General features: G+C 39.3%; 1 protein-coding gene across 2 annotated transcripts in view; it reads right to left on the reverse strand.

The window, feature by feature from the left end:
* Nucleotides 1–18,848, reverse strand: part of LOC132826724 (hepatocyte growth factor-like) — a 49,472-nt gene that overhangs the window by 4,721 nt on the left and 25,903 nt on the right. The window contains exons 10-17 of one of the 2 annotated variants that reach the window (XM_060842841.1): nt 18,384–18,486; nt 16,231–16,361; nt 14,431–14,466; nt 13,901–13,997; nt 10,691–10,765; nt 8,635–8,778; nt 5,889–5,995; nt 3,568–3,713 (exon numbers count right to left, since the gene is read on the reverse strand). In XM_060842841.1, coding sequence (XP_060698824.1) covers nt 3,568–3,713; nt 5,889–5,995; nt 8,635–8,778; nt 10,691–10,765; nt 13,901–13,997; nt 14,431–14,466; nt 16,231–16,361; nt 18,384–18,486 — 839 coding nt within the window. Of the gene's footprint in view, nt 1–3,567; nt 3,714–5,888; nt 5,996–8,634; nt 8,779–10,058; nt 10,207–10,690; nt 10,766–13,900; nt 13,998–14,430; nt 14,467–16,230; nt 16,362–18,383; nt 18,487–18,848 lie in introns of those variants that run through there. The other variant, XM_060842842.1, reaches the window with a different exon arrangement.

An 18,848-nucleotide genomic window follows, 5' to 3' on the forward strand; every position in this document is an offset into this window, starting at 1 on the left:
GGCCCTGTCGGCCAGAGCCACATTCCACTGCACCCCTTATTCACCCAGTGGCAAACAGGAGACTTTGCATGTGGAAAACCAATAAAACAGACGATCAGGATTGCTTCCAGTTGTGTGTGATATTTGAGAGTGGGATGAGTCAAATGGGGAGGTCCCTTATCAATACCTGCTCGAGAGGCATGACCCATCAAGGAAGGAGCATCCCACTAAAAAGCCAACTTCCTGCTCCTATTACCAACCATACCCTCCCATGAATCCTACTCATCTGTAGCCTGGATCTCTCAAGGAACCTGAGCAGTGAGCAAGTGCATTACCAAGCAGTGCACAGCCATTGGCCTCTGTTTAGATGGGAACTCTCGGGTGGCACGATTTCCAGCCACAGAAGGCCTTGATCCTGAGAAAAGCCCATTGCTGTCCAGTAGTGCCTTGTTAACACTGAATGGAGCAGGCATTCCCTAAAAGATGGCATAGGGTTCTCCAGCTGGCAGTTTAGACTTCTGCTGCTGGCATTAAATTCTGCTGAGAATAATGATGAACATTACTGAATTTACTATATTCCATCAGGATGTTGGTACACAGTCTCTTCAGTCTAGGCATGAGCTCACCTCCCTGGAATTCCTAAATGATTCCTATCACTTTAATCTTAAATTTAAAGACCGACTAAAATAATGCAGAATCATACATAATAAAATTAATTATTTAATAAAACAATTGAATTAAATTATTTTATCTTGTTCTGTAGGATTTGGAGTTAGAATGTCAAACTTAGGTCAAAAGAGATAACACTAAGTTTATGGCATTTTAAGTATTTTTGAATTCATCAACAATGCACAAGCAACTCTCAGAACACATAAGGGCATTGTGCCCTGAACATTTAAATTATTAAAAGCAGAAATGACCAAAACAAAAAAAAAATCAGGAGATTGATATTGATGACAAAAACATGTCAGGATCCAATAAAGTTACAATCATCTTCACCAACATTCATATGTACATACAAAAATAGTTGTCCCAGCTATTGCTCTCAATCATAGCCTGATAACCACAAGCATTGTTTTACTCTTTCTCTGGCTTTCTTCAAGCTTCTTGGTGTTATCCAAGAATCCATTTTTTCCTTCCTGTTTTTACCCTCAATTTCTTGATGAACCAATGCCATGATGAAGCTGCCAGATTTTTGTTTTCAATTACTATACTTGGCTATTTTTCCTCTAACTACACTTGGCAACCCTTTTTATTCATGCCCTCCTACTTGTGATCCGCTCAAGCTTTTCTGCCCATCCAACAGATTCTGAACACCCTCCAACATATAGATATTTTAAACATCATCCTCTTCTAATTGTCTTGCTTCAAAGTCCAACTCTCAAAATCACTCAAATGCGAGTGTCCACACCAGTGACACCATTCGACCATTTTCTCAGCTTCATGCTCAAATATCTGGATTTCCAGATGCCACTAAAAACACTGATCATGCTTCTTTCCATGGCTAATCTAACCTGGATTTAACTTTTATTCACAACTTTGGTGTTCATCATTGAAACAAGGCTCTTGAATTTGTCTACTCTCTTGCCGGTCTACTCAATCCTAAAATTTTCCATTTACATTCAAGGATATAAGATTGATCTTTGTCTCATTTATGATCCATCCAAAATGAATCACAGTCTTTTGAGTGAGTGTTTCTTTGTTCTGATCAAGAAGGGTGGTAAGGACAAGCCAGGGAACTATAGACCAGTGAGCCGGATGTCGGTGTGGGCAAGTTGTTGGAGGAATCCTGAGGAACAGGATGTACACGTATTTGGAAAGACAAGGACTGATTAGGGATAGTCAGCATCGCTTTGTGCATGGGAAATCATGTCTCACAAACTTGATTGAGTTTTTTGAATAAGTAACAAAAAAAAGAGGATTGATGAGGGTAGAGCAGTAGGTGTGATGTACATGGACATCAGTAAGGCGTTCAACAAGGTGCCCCATGGGAGACTGGTTAGCAAGGTTAGATCTCACAGAATACAGGGAGAACTAGCCATTTGGATACAGAACTGGGTCAAAGATAGAAGACAGAGGGTGGTGGTGGAGGATGGCTTTTCAGACTGGAGGCCTGTACCAGTGGAGTACCACAAGGATTGGTGCTGGGTCCTCTACTTTGTCATTTACATAAATGATTTGGATGTGAGCAGAAGAGGTATCGTTGGTAAGTTTGCTGATGACACCAAAATTGGAGGTGTAGTGGGCAACGAAGAAGGTTACCTCAGATTACAACAGGATCTTGATCAGATGGGCCAAATGGGCTGAGAATTGGTAGATAGAGTTTAATTCAGATAAATACGAGGTGCTACATTTTGGGAAAGCAAATCTTAGCATGACTTATACACTTAATGGTAAGGTCCTAGGGAGTGTTGCTGAACAAAGAAACCTTGGAGTGCAGGTTTATAGCTCCTTGAAAGTGAGGTTGCAGGTAGGTAGGATAGTGAAGGTGGTGTTTAGTATGCTTTCCTTTATTGATCAGAGTACTGAGTACAGGAGTGAGGAGGTCATGTTGCAGCTGTACAGGACATTGGTTAGGCTACTGTTTGAATATTACGTGCAAATCTGGTCTCCTTCCTATTGGAAAGATGTTGTGAAACTTGAAAGGGTTCAGAAAAGATTCACAAGAATGTTGCCAGGGTTGGAGGATTTGAGCTATAGGGAGAGGCTGAACAGGCTGGGGTGTTTTCCTTGGAACGTCGGAGGCTGAGGGGTGACCTTATAGAGGTTTACAAAATCATGAGGGGCATGGATAGTATAAATAGGCAAAGTCTTTTCCCTGGGGTTGGGGAGTCCAGAACTAGAGGGCATAGGTTTAGAGTGAGAAGGGAAAGATATAAAAGAGACCCAAGGGTTGACATTTTCATGCAGAGGGTGGTAAGTGAATGGAATGAACTGCCAGAGGATGTGGTGGAAGCTGGTCAAATTGCAATATTTAAAAGGCATTTGGATGGGTATATGAATAGGAAGGGTTAGGAGGGATTTGGGCCAGGTGCTGGCAGGTGGGATTAGATTGGGTTGGGATATTTGGTCGGCATGGACAAGTTGGACCGAAAGGTCTGTTTCCATGCTGTACATCTCTATGACTCTAAGTGTGGTGTTGCTTTCAAACTTGAGATTCCAGCTGTTACAACATTGTCAAGCACAGTCACGTGTCTTCCTGCATCATACACATTAGCTTTTCATCCACAGAATTTCACGGTGCGGGTGACAGTAGGTAAACCTGCAGAAATTTTTTTTCAAACAGTAATTGATGTATACACTCACTACTAACTCTGATAATAGACGTTAATGACATTAAAATTACACATTTACCAGTAAACCATAATACCTGTGCCCAGCTATAGTGATTATAGATTTATACTGCCAGTTAAAAGCTTCCGGATGAGATTTTCCTTCATGCAGATCATGTTAACACTGACCAAGTACACCAAACCGGAATCTATTTGGTGCTTTCATTTCTTCAATACAATGTAGTTTGCCAATTTTTTAAAAACGTATATATTGGTCTTCAAAGTTCTTTATAATTTTAATCTTTTTAAAACCTACCTCACATGTACCAACAGTTCCCTTTTCATCTCCTGCACAGATTTCAGATTCATTAATTTGGATTTTTCCTTGATGGTATTCATTGCACTTCTTATTTCCAATTATCGGAATCTGGGCCACCTTTAGCTCACCTTCATAACCTGTATCTAAACAAGAAACAGGAATAAACAAAAAAGGTTAAAGATACTCAAGTAACTGTTAGATATTAAATTAAATACGCTTTAATCTAAGTTTTAAAGCACGCCTACGGTTATCGTGTCTAAAAAAAAAATGCACAGTCTAGAGAATCTTCCAGAGCCAACATAATGGGAGAAGTTTCATCTCAAGTTATGGGCAGGTTTTTTTTGATAAGGTCTTGAAAACAAAAATTCATTGGAATCAAGAATGCATATGATTTTGCATAAATTCCATGACCTTCTGTGCTAGTTCAACCAATTATTCCTCAACTGCACTCCTGAAACTCCACAGAAACATGCATCACACTCTCATTCTGCCATCATCCACTGATGAGCTGGAACATTGTGGCATATATTGTACCTTCACTCGATGAGTGCTAACCTATCAGAGCAGCTTCCACATCCTCTATAGAACTTGCCTGATTTCTCTGCAAACTGATGTGAATGCAATGAAGAATATTGGCAAGTATATGAAGAATATGTAGTGTATCAGACCAGAACCATTCAGGCACTGAAAATGACAATATGCCACATTAGACTTCAAATCTTGAAGGTTAAGACCAACTAATGCGAAATCTAAAAATTTCACCTTTATTTAAACTGTTTTGAACTCTTTTGTCCCCATTCTTGGAGTCAAAAGTAATTGTTTAAGGAATGAAAGACTAATGAAAAAATTTGGATTTATTGATGTGTTTCAATCAGGATGAGAAGATTGCACACAGACTTTTCCTAGTCCCACTCCTCCAAAACTCAACAGAAATGTAATTATTTTACCCAGTCTGCATATAGCAATTGTAAAATATACACTTGGAATAAAAATGTCTAAAAAAGGTATTAACAGACAACACTTCTTTATTGTAAAATAAAAAAAACTTATTCAATGAAGATTTGGAATTGGATAACACAATGTGTTGAAAACATACACATTTAGCCCTCTAAATGCTTTATACAAAAACATCTACAGCAGGCCACCGTAGGGGAAGAATGGATTTCTCCCTGCAAAGATTCATATTGGGAGCATTATTAAAACAACAACAACACATTTGGCCAATAATGGGTAATTCTTGAAGGAAACAAAACAACAAGTTGTGTAATGTTCTGACAACTGTTGATCTGGCATTCTGGCACTTGTGGACAAGTCACTAGTCATGTGCAGTTATAACTAGGGTCATGGCAAATGCCAAGAAATGGAGAGTTGATAAATCTTCCAGTCACATTTTCAAGTGGACAATCCAGTGACTCACTGCATTCACAAGTACGCTTCAGAAAAATAGAGAAGTATCTACATAGCCTGTCGCTCAGCAGCAGCCTTTGCCAAGCCGAAAACTAAATAATAAATTCTACTGCCTTCAAAAATGTAACTTAAATAGAACAACTGTAATACCCAGGCCAGGGGTGATTTGTGAGAAGTGAATGTAACTAATTAACTCAAGACATGTGATTTCCAACAAGTGTCTTTTAAAAAAAAAGTCCATTATCTTTTCAACTGGCATTTAAAAAAAATACAATCCAGCTATCGCCACAGAACTTTAAATAAATAATTTCTCCCCATATTCCATCAAAACTCAAGTTACCAAAACAATTGAATCCACAGGCAATGGATTAAAAAAGGAGTTAATGACCCATCTGCAGGAGACAAAACACAAACAAAGTTTGCTCAAATTTTACTGGAATCCAATAGGAAAGTGAAAACAGCAGAAATAAACTGAAGAGAATATGCCAGATGAGAGAGTCAAGTGACCCCTCAAACCTACAGCTCTGCTTTTACATTAGTGACAAATTTAATTCATAGAATTTCTACAGTGTGGAAACAGGCCATTTTGCTTTTTGAATCCATACTGATCCTCTGAGGTGCATACCACGCACACCCACCCTCTACCTCATAACACTGCATTTCCCATGGCTAATCTAACTTCTAACTAGCCTGCACATCTTTGGAGTGTGGAGAAAACCCACATAGACATGGGGAAAATGTCTGTGTGGAGCAGTCACACAAGGCTGGAATCGAACCCCGGGTCTCTCATGCTAAGAGGCAACAGTGCTGACCACTGAGCCAATGTACTGCCCCTAGTTCAACAAATCGGTTTCATCACCCAGGCTGGGAAGTATCTAGATACACTCATTCCATCCCAAATGTTTGTTTACCTTTGGTTTCTCCCCATCCAGATATGTTACATAAGGTGCCTTCACTTATTTCACATCCAGGCTGAGGCAGTTTGATCCAGTGAACATAACTGGTCGATTTTACTGGTCTGGTAAAGAAAATAAAAAGGGTCAGATTAAATGCAGAAAACTGGCAGTCAATGTTGAGCATGATTCAATTCTATTCAAAAAGTGTTTAATATCTAAACCAATATTAAGCATGGAGGCATTCTGTGCAAATTTCCACTTCTAAAATGTGGAATGATTTTTTGTTAAGTATCCATTTTGTTATTTTCTGCCAATGGAAAGCAGCCCTTTCAACATTCTAAGAATTGTCATTTCAGAAACATGACAATCTGCCAGGGTGGACATTTTCCAATGAGGATCAGGTTTCTCATAGACACTGTGCTACACAATCAAACTGACTTTGCTCTCCTCAAGCAGCAACAGAAAATTTAAAAAGGGTATCGGGGGGAGGAGGGGGGTGGTTGGGAATGTGGTGTCAAGGCTACAACCAGATCACCTACAATCCTACTGAACAGCAGAGCCAGTTCCAGGGGCTGTGTGGCTCATTCCTGCTTCTAGTTACTTATTTGTTCATTGACCTAACTTCATTCAGACATTCAGTGCAATATGGAAGGTCCAGATCGATATCGGATTTTGAGAGAAATGTAATTCTACAGAAATATTTTTCATAATTTCTGGAAATTATGTAACAATGAGGACTGCCAATATTCAAAGACAATGGGGCAGCAGTGGTATCTTAAACCTGATGATTGGAAGTACTGAGAATGAAAGGGGGCATCAGCTTTTAGTGACAGAGGGGATTTCTGCACAATTAAAGCAATGAGATCAAACACTGGAAGTATTGAAGGCTCAAGTCACACGTGCACTTGCTCTCACAAATGTTGTCAATAGGCACCTCCAATTTTTCTTGAGCAGCAGAAACAGCCAACTCCTGATGCACAAATGATTTGTGGCAAGTTAAGGAACTGAAAATGTCAATATGGACCAAATATAAACAAAATTGGGACTTTCACTGGGTAATGTGCAACCCGATTTATACATAAAAATGAGGGACTTGCCTAAATCAGAGGACCTCTGAAAATTGAAGCAGTCAGGCAAATCCCTCCACATAGACTTGATTCAGTGGCTATCATTTTTTTCACATTTCATTCACAGGACATGGGCATCTTTGAATGGGCCTAATTAATTCCAGATTTCTAGTTGCCCTTGAGAAAGTGATAGCGAGTGGCTTATTGAACAACAGCAAATCCATTTGGTGTGGGTAGACTCACAAATGTTGCTAGGGAGGGAATTCCAGAATGGAGCTATATTCTCAAGTCTGGATGATGAGTGGCTTGGAGGGGAACTTGTCAGTGATGGACTTTGTGAATCTGCGATCTTTGTTCTTCTAGATCACAATGGTTATGGGTTTGGAAGGTGCTTTCTAAAGGAGCCTTGTTAAAGTGTCTACAATGCAACTTGTAGATAGTAGACACTACTGCTACTAAGCATCAATAGTTGAGGGATTGAGTGTTTGAGGGTGCAGTGCCAATCAAGTTGTCTTTTTCATGGTTGGTGTCAAAGTTTCTTGAGCATTGTAGGAGCTGTACTCAGACAGCCAAGCATGGATTATTCCATCACTCTTCTGATTTCTGCCTTGTCGATGATGAGAAGGCTTTGGGGAAACCCGGTGTCAAGTTACTCGCTGCAGGACTCCTAGGCTCTGACTTGCTCTTGTAGCCACTGTATTTATATGGACAGTCCCACTGAGTTCCTAATCAAAGGTAATCCCCAGGATGTTGATTGTTGGGGAGTCAGTAATCATAACACCACTGAACATCAAGGGGTAGTGGTTAAAGTTTCTCTTGTTGGAGATGGCCATTGCCTTGCACTTAGGTGGAACAAAATGTTACTTGTTTGGGTTGACCAGTGACATGGATACTCTCCAGATCTTGCTGCATTTCAGCATAGACAGCTCAGTATCTGGGGAGTCATAAATGGTGCTGAACATTGTACAGTCATCAGTGACATCCCCGTTTCTGACCTTATGGAGGGACAGTATTGGGGGAAGTAACTAAAGATATTTGGGCCTAGGACACCACCCTGAGGAACTCCTGCAGCAATGTCCAAAGTTTTAATGAGCTCAGGGAGCCGAGTGGCCCTGGCACAATCTAAACTGAGCATTAGTGAGCAACTTATTGCTAAGCAAGTGCTGCTTTACAGCAGTGATGATGACACCTCTATTATTTTACTGATGAAGAGGAATAGGCTGATAAAAGTTGGAAGTTGGCCAGGTTGGATTGGTGCTGCTTTGAGAGAACAGGTTACTCCTGGCAAGTTTTAAGACATACATTATGCCAGTAAAAAGATAATGTCCACTACTTCCTTCCCATGGCCTATGAATGTGGGCTGCTTCAAATATTTGTCTGATTTTCTAATAAAAAAATTTGTGTGGCCTATAGCTCAACCATTCCCAAGCTCCGTCAACTCTCTGTATAAAAGGAATTTTGGAAATGGCAATAGTAATGAATGCTCAAACATTTAAATAGAAGCTAGGAGAAGATGAATAAATGGGTACAAGTATTCAGCATCTGGATTCAGAGACAACATTTGTCTACACAGCATAAGTGTCAAACATTTTTCAACCTATAATAGAAAATATGGTGCAACATCAAATAATAGGTTTTGGCCGAGAAGCCAATTCTTGACTGACATACTACAGTCATGTGGTTAAGTGACGCACCTGGACAATTTCAACATCACTAGATTGGATCCATCTGGGCCACAGACAAGCTGTGATATCTCTCTTATTTGCTTATGAGCTTCCTCACTTTTATCATCTTTAAGAATTCCCATCACAGCTTCATATCCTCTTAAATCTGGCTTACTAAAACAAAGGAAAAACCACAGGTATCAGTTAGACTCTTCCAACCTATAAAGTTCCCTCTCTTCAACTTAATATCACAGCAAGCTGCATGCAGAGAATGATATCACTGGTTACCAGTCTAAATAAAATTTGCTAAAACTAGTAAATAGGAGAAAGCAGCGATCATTTCCCAAATTAAATGTATTTTTGGAAGCATTTACAAAGTGGTAGTCCAGTTGCTGTGATATTCCAAGTAAAATTCCAAATAAGATCAATTTAATTTAAAATGGAGCAGAGTTGGACGGCATGGTGGCTCAGTGGTTAGCACTACTGCCTCACAGCACCAGGGTCCCAGGTTCAATTCCAGCCTTGATCAACTGTCTCCATGGAGTTTGCACATTCTCCCTGTGTCTGCGTGGGTTTCCTCCGGGTGCTCCGGTTTCCTCCCACAATCCAAAAACGTGTGCGGGCCAGGTGAATTGGCCATGCCAAATTGTCCATAGTCTTAGGTGCATTAGTCAGAGGGAGAGGGAGGTGGGTCCAGGTGGGTTTCTCTTCAAAGGGTTGGTGTGGACTGGTTGGGCCAAAGGGCCGGTTTCCACAATGTAGGGAATCTAATCTAAATATATGCAGGTTCTTCTCATTTCATACCCAATTACTGATTGTTTGGTAGAAATCCAATGTTCCCTTTGCCAATTCCACTATTTTCATAAATAATAATCAAAAGTGTTTAAAAAAAGCAAGAGGCTGAAATTATTTTTCTGTGTTTACCACAATAGCCGAGTTCATCATTTACACAGCTTTTTTCATTTCATACACAAATGCAGTGTTTAGTATTAGGATGAAAGTTCACATTCCATGATTAGTTTTGATATTAAATCACACAACACATTTTCAATTATTAGTCTATTGTGTTATTCCATTTAACAGTAAAATTTACACCTGTTACAATCACATGATTCAGCTTCAATTTACAGAAATGCATCATTGAATTGGAAAGAAAGTGATTAATACACTAATGTCATAAAACTACATTTTATAAGCTAAACAGAGGCACCTGAGCATATGTCCATTTCACAATTGAGAAAACAAACTTTAAAGTTGAGTAAGATGAGTTAACATCCTCCCAACTCATTAATTCCTCATTAGGGAACTCAAGAGAGAGAGAGACGGACAGAGAGACGGAGATGTGATCTGCACTGGGCTTTTTAAATTTGAAGAAGATGTGAACCAACATAATTTTAACTAAAAATTTAATTTTTGTATTAGATTATCTTTGTAACAACGTGTGTTCAAGTTTGCAATTGTACAATCTTTAGAATTTTAATGTTTAGGACTACGTTTGTATGAACAATGTATATGAATATTTAAATAAAAGGCAAGATATTGTAGATGCTGGAAGTCTGAAATGAACAGAATGCAGGAGAAATTCAGGAGGTCCAACAGCACCTGTTTAGAAAGAAACAGAATTAAATGTTTTGAGTTTGGCTAGAACTTCATTAGAACTGAAATCCAACCATCATACATCTCTCCCTTTCGTCAAGGGAGAAAATTGCTTAGATAAGAGGATGGTTTATCGTAAAGAGTCATAAAAGTCAAAGAGTCTTCAAATAAACTATAACAGGAACAAGAAGGACCCATGGATAATTGGCAACTTAAAGGAGACAAACAGGAGATAGAGACAATAACATCAGTCACTGCAAAACATCTTTAAAGAGCCAATTATAAAATGATGACAGATCACTGAAACCTATTAGTAACTAGCCTCAAATCACTTAGATCAATCATAATTGATTGTGTTGTCAGTCATGGTTAGGAAAAGATTGAGAGAGAGTCTAACAGTACTTGATACTGTCCTAACATTCTGCTACATACAACCATCACAAGACACCCAAACATCTGTATTACTGAATGAAATAAAAATCCTAAGTACCATGTGGAAAAACAATGCTTGGCTGTGAGAACCCAATTCTGTTCAATTAATGATCCTCCACAGAAATGGATATCCCTGAGGGAGAGAGAAAGGATTAATTAGTAAATGGTAACAGAGGTATGCTCATTTCAGTTATTGACAGATTATCAAAAGATATTTAAGAGCTATTCAAATGTTTTGAGTAATACCTATGTCGGGGGATGCAAAAATGGAGATTTCTATGTACACAGTCTTAATTGTGTAAAGATTGTCTTTTGTTTTCCCTTTTTCTGCATTTTTAAATTGTGAAAAGAACGGTTTTAAATGCCATGAATCTTGAAGGTTTTGTTGTACTTCTTATAAGTAAGTGACTTGATACTCATTGCACAAAGCTGCTCCTTCAAGCAGTAATGGAAGCCAAGTTTTTAGACACTCTGGAGGCAAGGAATGGGAGTACAAATGGAGCATTGGCTGGTAACAAGTAGCTGCTGGGCTGGGGCCTAGTGACTAGTTATCAATGTCAAAAGCCTAGTATCATCTCTAACTGGAGATTATTCAGCTCCTGGAAACCAACTTGGAAGATGTGAATATGTTGGAGAAGCAAATCAGGTCTCTGTGAAAACAAGGGCTGACCTTTTTCTCTGCAAAAACAAACAAAAAAGAATCTCGAGCCTGAAGATAGCCAATTTTTCTTTCCCCTTTTTCAGTTTCTGCAAACTGCGATTCTTAATTGACAACATCAAAGAACAATACAAAGTGGGAAGCAGTCACCTGTAGCCCCTGCAAACTGAAGAAAGTAACCGTTGAAGGAAGATCGAAAAGCAGTGTTCTGATCAGCACAAGAATGATCTGAGTAAACCCTGGACAAGGACCAGGGAACCACCTTCCCAGTCTTTCTCTACAATCATAACACCCTTTTTTTTGTGTCTGTTTGTATGCATGTGTATAGGGGAAGTTTATTAGTGGATTAGAGTGATATGACAACAATTCCTAATTGGTTGTCTGCAGTTTATTACAAATTTATTACAAATAGTCAAAGCACAGACACCCAGTCTGTACTTTGTTAATCTGGGTCTGAAATTCAGGTAAATTAAGGAATTCCGCATACATTTAGAAAGTTTTTAAACGTGAAAACTTCAGGTAAAGGGGGGCTCACTTTCTCGCATAACACCCCAGTGAAGTGGTATTGCTCACAACAAAGTCTGGTAATTATATTGATGAAACAATACCTCTGATTTGGCATCTTAGATTGCAGCTTTGAAGCACCATTAAGGCAGAATTAAGCTTTAAACCACAGTGAGCAAGACCAGAGACTCCGTGTGGATCAAGCAAGAGCTGCACGTTACTACCATCATACAGCGCCCCTCCCTCAAGATGGGAATTACAGTAAACTATCCTCTTGGCTGAGAAAAAAAAGTCATAAAACTAACAAACTTTGATTCCTTTAGGTCATCAGTTATCTGTGTCCCTCACCTGAGCTCCACTCCTTCAGCACCTTGGTTTACAAGTTTAAAATGTCAGAAAGATTTAGTGAGAGGTGTGTAGCTGCAACCCCACAGCATATAAAAGATTCCAGCAAGTTCCAACTATCCAGAAAATGGGTAACATTTTCTAGTCATGATTTGGAGATGCCAGTGTTGGACTGGGGTGTACAAAGTTAAAAATCACAACACCAGGTTATAGTCCGACAGGTTTAATTGGAAGCACACTAGCTTTCGGAGTGACGCTCCTTCATCAGGTGATTGTCATAATGAAGCCAATCACCTGATGAAGGAGCGTTGCTCCGAAAGCTAGTGTGCTTCCAATTAAACCTGTTGGACTATAACCTGGTGTTGTGTGATTTTTAACATTTTCTAGGGCTGACTTCTCAATATACAATATGCTGGACTGCTCCTTAATCAGAGATCTTTGGAAGGAAGTCCCGCATCATTTGGTTTTAATACCACAGTCAGAATAATTAGAACAAAACCCACATCTAAAATTGGTTTCCATCAACCAGAAAGTGGTTGTGTTGAAACAAAATACTGGAACTGTACCAAAATTGTTATATTGGTTCAAAAATCACATCTGGATAAAGATTCAGTAATTTAGTCATTTCTTTAAATTTCTGAGACACTCAGAACCAGGTAAATATTGGAGATTACAGGACGGGTGAGCTGAATACTTGGGAAAGGGCATAAAAAGTTCAAAAGCAATAAATTCTCACAAAGTATGAATACATCTGCTGCTCATACTTCAAATAATTCTAATTCTAAACTTAGTAAACTCAGTTTGCATCAGCTTATTCACAGCCATTTTAAATTTTGACTAATTGAAAACAGACACTGATTATAATAAATACAGTCCTATTTCCATTGCTGATGAGTTCAAATTTTATTTTTGTCAAAAGCGATTACTCAAACTTTTGGATTGATTTTCCTGAATTATAAAATCCAGTTTAGGAGGGAAGACAATGCTGCTTTAATAATGTATAATCTGCTACACAGCATCCAGATTGGGAAAGCACCAGTTTAAAGTGACAGTGGGGACACTACAACTAACCTCAGGGTCTGACTGTGAGAGAACAGAAAAAAAGGTAAACAAAAATACAAATATGATAAAACGTGGCTAGAATCTCTACAGTGTGGAAGCAGGCCATTCAGCCCATTCAGTCCACATCGACTGCCTGAGGAGCATCCCACCCAGACCTAACTCCCTACTGTATCCCTGTAACCTTTCATTTCCCATGGCCAATCCATCTAACCTACATATCCTTGGATACTACGGGCAGTTTAGCCAAATCCACCTAATCTGCACACCTTTGGATCGTGGGAGGAAACCTACGCAGACATGGGGGAAAACGTACAAACTGCACACACACAGACAGTCGTCCAAGACTAGAATCGAGCCCGGGTCCCTGGCGCGGTGAGGCAGCAATGCTAACCACTGAGCCACTGCGCCACGGCTACTTGAGCAAAGTACCAGGCAGCTTATACATGGTCACCAATCTCAAATCAACAATGCCAATGGATCAAAATTGGTCACACTGATTAGAGTAGGGGAGGACGTTTAATATGTCTAGTTCAGTGTCTCTGGATGTCAGTGGTCCACGTATTGATCTCTCTTTTACAAAGAAATTGCAAATATATCTCTTTGTTTTTGTCAAATTGATAGATTCTGGATTATCATTTTAAAAGTTGAAGTTGCAGATTAACTAGTAAAAGGTTCGTTCACCAATCCATTGAGCTCTACCTGTGTCGCAGGCTAACCATCCAGCTGGAGCTTTTGGCAGTTGCTCGAAATCCATTCACTATTCTTGTCTGTATTCTACTGGAACATTGTCGAGTGCCTGGGAAAGAAACAAAAAAAAAAGGAGTTGTCTATGTCATTAAAATCAGACCTTCACAGAAAGCTAAACCATAAAAAGGTGTTAGCCCTTTTAAAATATTCAAGGAACACTCAAAATTTGAATAACCCAGAAGTCAAAAGATCGATGTATATTCTAACAGTAGTGTTTCAACCATGTAGCCCTGCCCTTCCCACACTATCTGCGTGTGTATGTCAGTACTTGAGTAAACAGAGAATATTTAAAGATGGGAAATGTACTACAGTAACAGTCTAAGCTTCCAGGCAGCAAAACAAAAAGATGAAGATTGCCTTCAACCTATAAGTTTAGCCACCAACATGAATTAACAAGCTTTCTCCAGTTGAGAGCTTCTCACCAAGAAATAATCCCATTGAAACATGAAAACAAAAAAAAGGTGACAATTTAAGAGGCATACCTGCTGAGGCTAATTCTGATGATGCTGTTTTGTCACCTAAATAGAAACATCATTAAGTTACTACAAGGCAAGTTACCCTCGACACATGGATTGAAATGCAATACAAGTATATATTTAATTCAAATCCAAAGCAAAATCTGCAGGCTAATCTTCCCAGTATCATTCCAATTTTAGTGCTGCCAAAATAATCACAAACATCAACAAGAATGGAATGAGCCCACTTGCATGATGCATTGGATTTGCAGTTATATTTTTTCATAACAATCTTAAAGTTCAATTTGGTGTCAACGAAAATTCAAACAAGCTGCAAGTTTCAAAAAAGGAGGATCCAACATAAAATTTATTTAGCATTAGCATTAAAAACCATTATGTTCTGTCGTGTTTTAGTGAAAACAGTGTCTGGAGATACCTGGCGCCACTTACAAATGTACACACGCAGAAACCCCGAAACAGACGTGCGCAGAATTCTAGAGTCGAGGGGGTGTGCTGGAAAAGCACAGCCGATCAGGCAGCATCCGAGGAGCACATCGACGTTTCGAGCATAAGCTCTTCATATTATAAACAGCTTATGCCTGAAACATCAATTCCCCTGCTCTTCAGATGCTACCTGACTGGCTGCGCTTTTCCAGCACCCACTTGCGACTCTGAACTCCAACATCTGCAGTCCTCACTTTCTCCTAGCAGGATTCTACAACCTTACATACACATAAAAGCAGAGTTGTGCAAGTGCACTAATGCAGATTCTTTGTACACGTGTAGTTTTGTTCAGTTCTTGCACATGTGCAGCAATGCTGCCAGTATCAAATCTGCACATGCACTCATATCCCAAGTCATAATGTATAACTCTGATTATGTCATATGCAAAAGGAACTGATACATGCAGAAAAACAGCAGGATACTGAAAAGTTCAGCTGAAAATTATTCAGAATATACTTATTACCAATAGTTCAATCAGTTCTTTGACATTCACAGCTGCAGGAATAGCATATTTTCTTAAGGAAGCACAAGAATCTCTACTGTTTACACAGATATCCACAAGTTACTTACGGACACAGATGCTAGAGGTCATAGAAATATTACTAATGAACCTGCCAGTTACCATTCAAACACTGATGAGGCCTCAAATATTATTTTCTGCATTCAAGTTTAAGAGTTGAATTTTCAAGGAAAATTAAGTGTTTCATGCTAGTTTTTATAAAAGCATTATTAAGTTTCTCACCATGTTCTGAATAATGTTAAAAAAACCTCAAGCATCAAAAATCTACAATACACTATTAACTTGGTAACTTGGTGAAATGCAGAGTCAATGGATAAGTTAACTTGTCATCTTTCTCAGTTTCCCAAGTTTTGTTTTTCCTCAGAACTTTACGAATCTGTTAGAATGTTCAATAAACGTACAGTTGAAACCAAAGTTTGCAACATCCATGCTAATCTGGCTGAGAACACATTGGCTTTAATGTGATGGGATCTTATCATTCCACAGAATAGTGCCTCATTGTCTATGCTATTAACATAACAATAGTGATAAGTTTTCTGAAATATTTGATTTTGTCATTCAAGAAATGACGACAACAGCCCCAAAAGACACTCTGGCTTGAAAATACAAAATGTGGATTTCCCCAAACAATTATGAGATTTTCGATTTTCTGGCCATTCAAATAAACCAAGGCGGCAAAAGCACAGAACAAGCACATGACACTCCCGACTAATTTTCTGATTTTTGTCCAACATGAAAATTACTTTGCTTTTGAAGTGAGTGGAGTCTTACAGGCTGCAGTTTACATGTCTGTTGGTACTTACAAGGTTCAATCGCACAATAGTCCCATGGAGTGAGGGGATCACTAGTGTAACACCAGGGACCATGTTTGTCTGCATCTGGATTGCGACAGTAGTTCTCTGCCAGGCTTTCAGTATTGGAGTCCAAGGTGATTCTGCGCGTAGGGAAAAGACAGCAGTTGAGAATGAAAAACCTTGCTCTGTTCTGAAAAGCAATGTGGATGTTTTAACATTACCACTGACACACCTACCTTGGTAAGGCATTAAATTTTAAATGCCTGGTCTATTTTTAATGGTGCTTTTGGTCAATCGGGTTTGTGCTGATGTTATGTAACTTAAGAGGGAGCAGGCAAGCAAATAAGCTACACAGTCACTAAAATTGGTCTATTCTTCAAATGTAATTATGGAGGACCTGCTAGCAGTCTGTATTCACCTGGATTCTACTGTATGAAGGGCCTGTCATTCAACATCTTTCTAACGGTAGCTGATTTGATTGATAATCTTCACCACCACAGAAAGTAAAACCAATACAATTTGCAAATATTGTATACGGAGTCTGATTGGTCTTGTACAGTTCAAATTAGAGGTCCAGTAGGATCAGTGTGATTATTTCCAAGTACAATAGACTTTTCTAAATTGTGTTATGACCACAATAGGAGGAATGCACCTGATACTCATGTTGCACAACTCCATTAGAGACACCAAATCAGAAATTGCTGGGAAAACTCAGCAGGTCTGGCAGCATCTGTGGATAAAACGAAGAGTCTTGGGACCAACGAGCCTTTTTCAGAACCCCAAGTCCCATCAACGAAGTTAAAAATTTATACTGTCAACAAAAAGGTCAACCTTACTCTTTGTTACAGCTATCCAAAATAAAAAAAGTCACCTAGCTCATTCAATAAAGTCAATATACTCAGTGCATCAGAACATAACAATATCTTTACTCTTACAAGATGTGGAGAGACTGATCAACATTCAATTACAAATGGAGAATTAGAATAATATCCCCTTTTCATCCCAAATGTGTGCACACAAAATGCACAAGTATTTTAAAAAGGGTAAGAAAATGTCTGTAGAATTAAGGGTAGAAGTCGATTAATTCTTATAGCCCAGAGTTTCCTGTTGACAAACAGAATTAGATATGAGAGCAGGAGAGGATGTGGGAGAAAGTGATTAAGCATTAAGGTTATACATTAAACCATATGAACTCTTCTGGCTCATTTTTCTTTTCAGGAACTATCCTGTACTTGGAGGGATTTGATAACAGGGAGGGTGATGGATCTGAAAAGTCCACTTTGTGATCTCCATTCTGCCCTAACTCCCCATTGATCTAAATATTCCCTTGGTAATTCTGGGCCTCAGGTGAGTACTTTGCCAGTAGTTGTCACTGCTTCTGTTGACAAGTGATGGAGATCTGTCTTCCATAGACTGACTGGCAGTTTTTGGCTAAGGGGCTTTCCATTCCCTTACAGTGAGGCGATAGCCTAGTAGTATTATTGCTGGATTGTTAATCCTGAAAATCAGTTAACATAGGGGTTCAAATCCCACTATAGCACACGGTGAAATATGAATTCAATAAAGAATCTGTAATTAAAAAGGATCTATTGATGATCATGAATCCATTGCTGATTGCCAGACAAAACCCATCAAGTTCACTAATCTCCTTCAGGGAAGGAGATCGGCTAGCCTTACCTGGTCTGGTCTACATGGACTCCAAACCCACAACAATGTGGTTGAATTGCAACTGTCCTCTGGGCAGTTAAGGATGGGCAATGAATACTGGCCTAACCAGTGATGCCTATGTCCCAACAACAAATTTTTAAAAATTCAAGGGGTTCCAAATCCTGGGATAACCCCAACAACGACTCAAGTGTTGAAGGTCACAGATCCAGAAGCTCCTCCACAAAGCTGACAGTGAGTTCCCTACCAGCTGTCCAGTGGACAAAAGCTCCTGTCAGGCTGACTAAATCCAGTTCACTGTTGCACTGTAAACTTTAACAGCCATCTATACCATGCAATGCTGGAGCCCTGCGGTTAAATACCAGTGCCATGGAGAGGCAGAAGGTGGAAGGAAGCTGCAGACATGCCTAAATGCTGGTTTGAAAGACAAAGGCGTTCTGCTTATAACAAGAACAATCCCAGTTCCCAGTACTCAAAAACAAAAACTGGAATCTTACCTTGCAATAGCCTGGCTGAAATTTACCCACGGCGCACAATGAATGCCAGTCCTGGTTTTAGATACACTTCCTCTATAGGTTGTTCCAGTCCCTTGGTAACATTCTAGGCAAATAGAAAATCACAGATTAGGGTTAAGGATGACAGTATCAACTTGGGTTTATAATTCCTCATTTCTCATCTTTGATCATCTTTCCGTATTACTTTCCTTACCCTACATTTTCTGAATGGAAGTGGGAGTTGGCATGTGTCAGATGCCAGCACTTGAGGATGTGAGTACGTACAGCCACTGCCCATTAGTGCCAAGTGTTCAAGATGGTGGACACAGACAAGTAGCAAGGGAGCCAAGTACCCACTTTGATTTTCATGCCAGGAATTCTTGACATATGGTATTTATTCAGAACATGATAGATTATGAGTGTGCATATATTGAATTTTGATTAAATAATACAGTGGCTCAGTGGTTA

The sequence above is a fragment of the Hemiscyllium ocellatum genome, chromosome 23 (genome assembly GCF_020745735.1).
Source record: "Hemiscyllium ocellatum isolate sHemOce1 chromosome 23, sHemOce1.pat.X.cur, whole genome shotgun sequence".
NCBI classification, from domain to species: Eukaryota; Metazoa; Chordata; class Chondrichthyes; order Orectolobiformes; family Hemiscylliidae; genus Hemiscyllium; species Hemiscyllium ocellatum.